At 38.4% G+C, this 5,000-nt stretch overlaps 1 protein-coding gene across 3 annotated transcripts in view; it reads right to left on the bottom strand.

Moving 5' to 3' along the window:
- The window catches only part of vps13c (vacuolar protein sorting 13 homolog C), a 103,933-nt gene that overhangs the window by 97,386 nt on the left and 1,547 nt on the right, over nt 1–5,000 (bottom strand). For all 3 annotated transcript variants that reach the window (XM_078244399.1, XM_078244397.1, XM_078244398.1), the window contains exons 3-5: nt 3,822–3,864; nt 3,577–3,672; nt 579–680 (exon numbers count right to left, since the gene is read on the bottom strand). In XM_078244399.1, the coding sequence (XP_078100525.1) occupies nt 579–680; nt 3,577–3,672; nt 3,822–3,864 (241 nt within the window). The remainder of the gene's footprint in view (nt 1–578; nt 681–3,576; nt 3,673–3,821; nt 3,865–5,000) is intronic.

The following is a 5,000-nucleotide window of genomic DNA, read 5'->3' as shown; positions in this document are numbered from 1 at the left end:
TGTGTGTGTGTGTGTGTGTGTGTGTGTGTGTGTGTGTGTGTCTGTGTGTGTGTCTGTGTGTGTGTGTGTGTGTGTGTCTGTGTGTGTGTGTGTTACCGTTGGGAGGCTCCTTGTAAACAACACTCTCCAGGCTGAACAGCAGATCTCCAGTTTGAGACGCTGACAGCAAACGCAGCATGAACAACACACAGCAGTTAATTCATTCATTCATTCATTCATTCATTCATTCATTCATTCGACGTCCAATCAGACACATCCACACAGTCCTGGAGACGTCCAATCAGACACACCCACACAGTCCTGGAGACGTCCAATCAGACACACCCACACAGTCCTGCAGACGTCCAATCAGACACACCCACACAGTCCTGCAGACGTCCAATCAGACGTCCTCAAAGAGGAGGGGATACAGCTACGGCCGATGGGATAATATAATAATATGATGTAAATACCATCACCCAGGAAATGAGTTTTAGTTTTAATCCAAACTAGTCGCCACTGTAGCTGTATCCCTCCTAGAACAGCAGGGTCAGGGGTCAGAGGTCAGGGGTCAGAGGTCAGGGGTCAGCCTGTCTCACCTCTGCGTGCAGCTGTCTGCAGGGCCTCCTCGATGCGCTGCAGCTCCCTCTGCTTGACCTCTTGCTGGTAGCGCTCCTCCTTCGCTGCATCGTACTTTATCGCTGCAAACACACACCAAACATTTGATATTCCACCAAGCTGCTGCTTCCAGGCACAGAGAGGCTTTTATTTATTATATATTATATATAGTATAGTTATTACACTGTCATACTGTCTTACATTAGTTATTACACTGTCATACTGTCTTACATTAGTTATTACACTGTCATACTGTCTTACATTATAGTTATTACACTGTCATACTGTCTTACATTAGTTATTACACTGTCATACTGTCTTACATTATAGTTATTACACTGTCACTGTCTTACATTATAGTTATTACACTGTCTCACATTATAGTTATTACACTGTCTTCCATTATAGTTATTACACTGTCACTGTCTTACATTATAGTTATTACACTGTCTTCCATTATAGTTATTACACTGTCACTGTCTTCCATTATAGTTATTACACTGTCACTGTCTTCCATTATAGTTATTACACTGTCTCACATTATAGTTATTACACTGTCTTACATTATAGTTATTACACTGTCATACGGTCTTACATTAGTTATTACACTGTCATACTGTCTTACATTAGTTATTACACTGTCATACTGTCTTACATTATAGTTATTACACTGTCACTGTCTTACATTATAGTTATTACACTGTCTCACATTATAGTTATTACACTGTCTTCCATTATAGTTATTACACTGTCACTGTCTTACATTATAGTTATTACACTGTCTTCCATTATAGTTATTACACTGTCACTGTCTTCCATTATAGTTATTACACTGTCACTGTCTTCCATTATAGTTATTACACTGTCTCACATTATAGTTATTACACTGTCTTACATTATAGTTATTACACTGTCATACGGTCTTACATTAGTTATTACACTGTCATACGGTCTTACATTAGTTATTACACCGTCATACGGTCTTACATTAGTTATTACACTGTCATACGGTCTTACATTAGTTATTACACTGTCACTGTCTTCCATTATAGTTATTACACTGTCACTGTCTTACATTATAGTTATTACACTGTCATACTGTCTTACATTAGTTATTACACTGTCACTGTCTTACATTAGTTATTACACTGTCACTGTCTTACATTATAGTTATTACACTGTCATACTGTCTTACATTATAGTTATTACACTGTCATACTGTCTTACATTATAGCTATTACACTGTCTCACATTATAGTTATTACACTGTCTTACATTATAGTTATTACACTGTCATACTGTCTTACATTAGTTATTACACTGTCACTGTTTTACATTATAGTTATTACACTGTCTCACATTATAGTTATTACACTGTCTTACATTATAGTTATTACACTGTCATACTGTCTTACATTACAGTTATTACACTGTCATACTGTCTTACATTAGTTATTACACTGTCACTGTCTCACATTATAGTTATTACACTGTCTTACATTATAGTTATTACACTGTCATACTGTCTTACATTATAGTTATTACACTGTCTCACATTATAGTTATTACACTGTCTCACATTATAGTTATTACACTGTCACTGTCTTACATTATAGTTATTACACTGTCATACTGTCTTACATTATCGTTATTACACTGTCTTACATTATAGTTATTACACTGTCTTACATTATAGTTATTACACTGTCATACTGTCTTACATTATAGTTATTACACTGTCTTACATTATAGTTATTACACTGTCATACGGTCTAACTACAGTTATTAACTAACTAAGTAATTAACTAGTTATTATCTACAGTTATTAACTAGTTATAAACAAAAGTTATTAACTAGTTATTAACTAGTTATTCACTAGTTATTAACTACGGTTATTAACTAATTATTTAGTGTTAATTTCGTCAGACGAGACGAAATATGTTCGTCAGCGACCTTATTTTCCACGACTAAGACGGGACGATGACGAGATTGCACCAATGTCCAAAAACGCTGACTAAGATTAAATGAACGTGCTGTAGAGCCCTGGCTCTTATCTAACATGTGTCTGTGTACGATTGTATTTGCATGAAGGAAGAGGATCGATATAAAACCAGACGCATTTAACAAAGTTGCATTCAGCAAAAACCATTCAAGTGTATTTTGTCAGGTAATTATGACATTTATGACCAATATTTGAGATGTGAGAAACACTATTTGACTGAAATGGTTATCAGAAATAATTTATTTAAAAAAAGACTAAAACATTTTGACTAAAACTAGACTAACAAAAAAAGATATGTGAATGACTAAATATGACTAAAACTAACAGGGACATTTGGCACAAGACTAAGACTAAATTAAAAAAAGGTGACAAAATTAACACTACAGTTATTACATGTTCAATTATCACATTAGGATGCAGAGGAACAGCTCCGCAGTCCGCAAGATGCAACTCAGCACCTGACCTGGCAGGTCAGCTGTTCCACACTGCAGCCCAGGAAGCAAAACACTTTTTTTGCAGGATGGTAGGGGAAGAACCCGCCCTACTCCCCCTCTGAATGGCTAGTACTCATTGCCTGCTCTAGTGGGGTTGGTTATGTTTAAGCAAGAGGAGTGGGATTGGTTATGGTTAGGGTAAGAATGTCAGGGTTAGCCAATCAGGGATGAGTTCCCTAATGAATATTCATGAGTCTTCCCCTACCATCCTGCAAAAACAAAACTCGCGCCCAGGAATATCTGCCCCTGATCTGCCCCCTAGTGGCCTCATGTTTAATCCTTCAGGTACACACACAGGACGCAAGCAAGGATGGAAACAATGCTGCTCGCGCCTCTGCTTGTATACGCATTGTTAAAAAGGTAGTATATCTGGGCCATAAAGCGTCAATTACTTGGCCTCCAATGTGCCAAATAAACTACAGTTATTACATTAGAAAAGAGAGGAGGAGAATCACTGAGCGTGTAAAAAAAAGCATGACTCACTGGCTCCGGGGACGACCAGCAGGTACAGGCCGTCCAGCGTGGCGACCACGGCGTCGTTATACAGATTTTTCCAGGGGATCTTTAACGTCAGCTTCCCTGAAAACAGACAGACATTCATCCTCATCTGCAGCGCTGCACACTAATACGTTATATATGAAAACAGACAGAGCCAAACATTCATCATCACCTGCAGCGCTGCACACATCAATACGTTATATATATTAGTCTACAACACCAGAACTCACCGATCTGTCCCGCCTTCACTTTGAACGGAACATCAAACTCGCTCTGGAACACAGACAACGTTCAGAGACTTCATTCAGGGCAGGGCCGCATTATAACTAGAGATGCACCGATTACAACTTTCCAGGCCGATTCTGATTTCATTTTTTCTAACCACTTTACAGCACAAATTTATTTTCTATCTTTTCTTTAATAGAACATTTTACATTGAACATTTTTTGATTAGATAATGGATCGCTATAAAATACAACTATATCAATGACTCCTGGTGGGACATTAACACACATCTAAAGTGTGATGTTAGAACCATTTCCTTCTTTTCACATCAATATCATACTAAACAAATGGGATATATTTAGCAAACTAAACTTCTGTATGAAAACAGGGAAAACAGGTAATGGCAATAAAATAATATATAAATAACAAATAAAAATAAAATAAATATAGCCTTGCAGTATAAAGATATTTCTCTAAACACACACACAGGCCTGTTTGAACGTCAACAGTAACGTTACCTGAAAACAGCGTGGAGTTCCTTTTTTAGCAAGTTTGCGTTATTTGTCATTGGGGCTTGTCTGCTAACGTTAGCTACCGACAGTTACCTCGGAACAATCCAGCAAATAGACGGTACCCTAGAGTGCCGTTACCTGAAACAGATGATTTAACGTCACCGCTCATTTTACAGTTTAGCAACCAAACTAAACTCTGAGGGAAGAGGACTACGGTTTTCATGTTGGTTTGGAGCGCTATGCACCCCCACTAACCTGGAAAGCGAGTTTGTAGTCTGTTTAAATTAGTTTGCAACCAATCTTGAACTTTGGACAAACTCTTGTAAACGTAGCTGCTGTCTAAACGAGCCATCCTCTCCGCTGGAGCGGTACACCTAAGGATGTTATAAGACCAAAACGGATACATGTGGCTACTTAATATGCACGTGAATGACGCCACGTTCTTCATTCTCTTTGAAGAGCGTTGTCTTATTTCAAATGAGGCATACAGGACGAATGTTAGCCTGCTCATCAGTCCATTCATCATTAAAGCTGTCGCTTCAGGCTCTTTGACAGTGACATGTTTACCTGACAACAGGCCTTTCTTTCTGCACGCCTTTTCCACCAATCAGGACACTGAGGGGCGGGGCTTACACTCACCAGAGCATAACCCTAAACCAGAGGGGGCGGGGC

Source organism: Sander vitreus, unplaced genomic scaffold (genome assembly GCF_031162955.1).
Source record: "Sander vitreus isolate 19-12246 unplaced genomic scaffold, sanVit1 ctg232_1, whole genome shotgun sequence".
Classification (NCBI taxonomy): domain Eukaryota; kingdom Metazoa; phylum Chordata; class Actinopteri; order Perciformes; family Percidae; genus Sander; species Sander vitreus.
The sequence above is the reverse complement of the archived record's forward strand: the minus strand, read 5'-3'. Positions and strand labels throughout refer to the sequence as shown.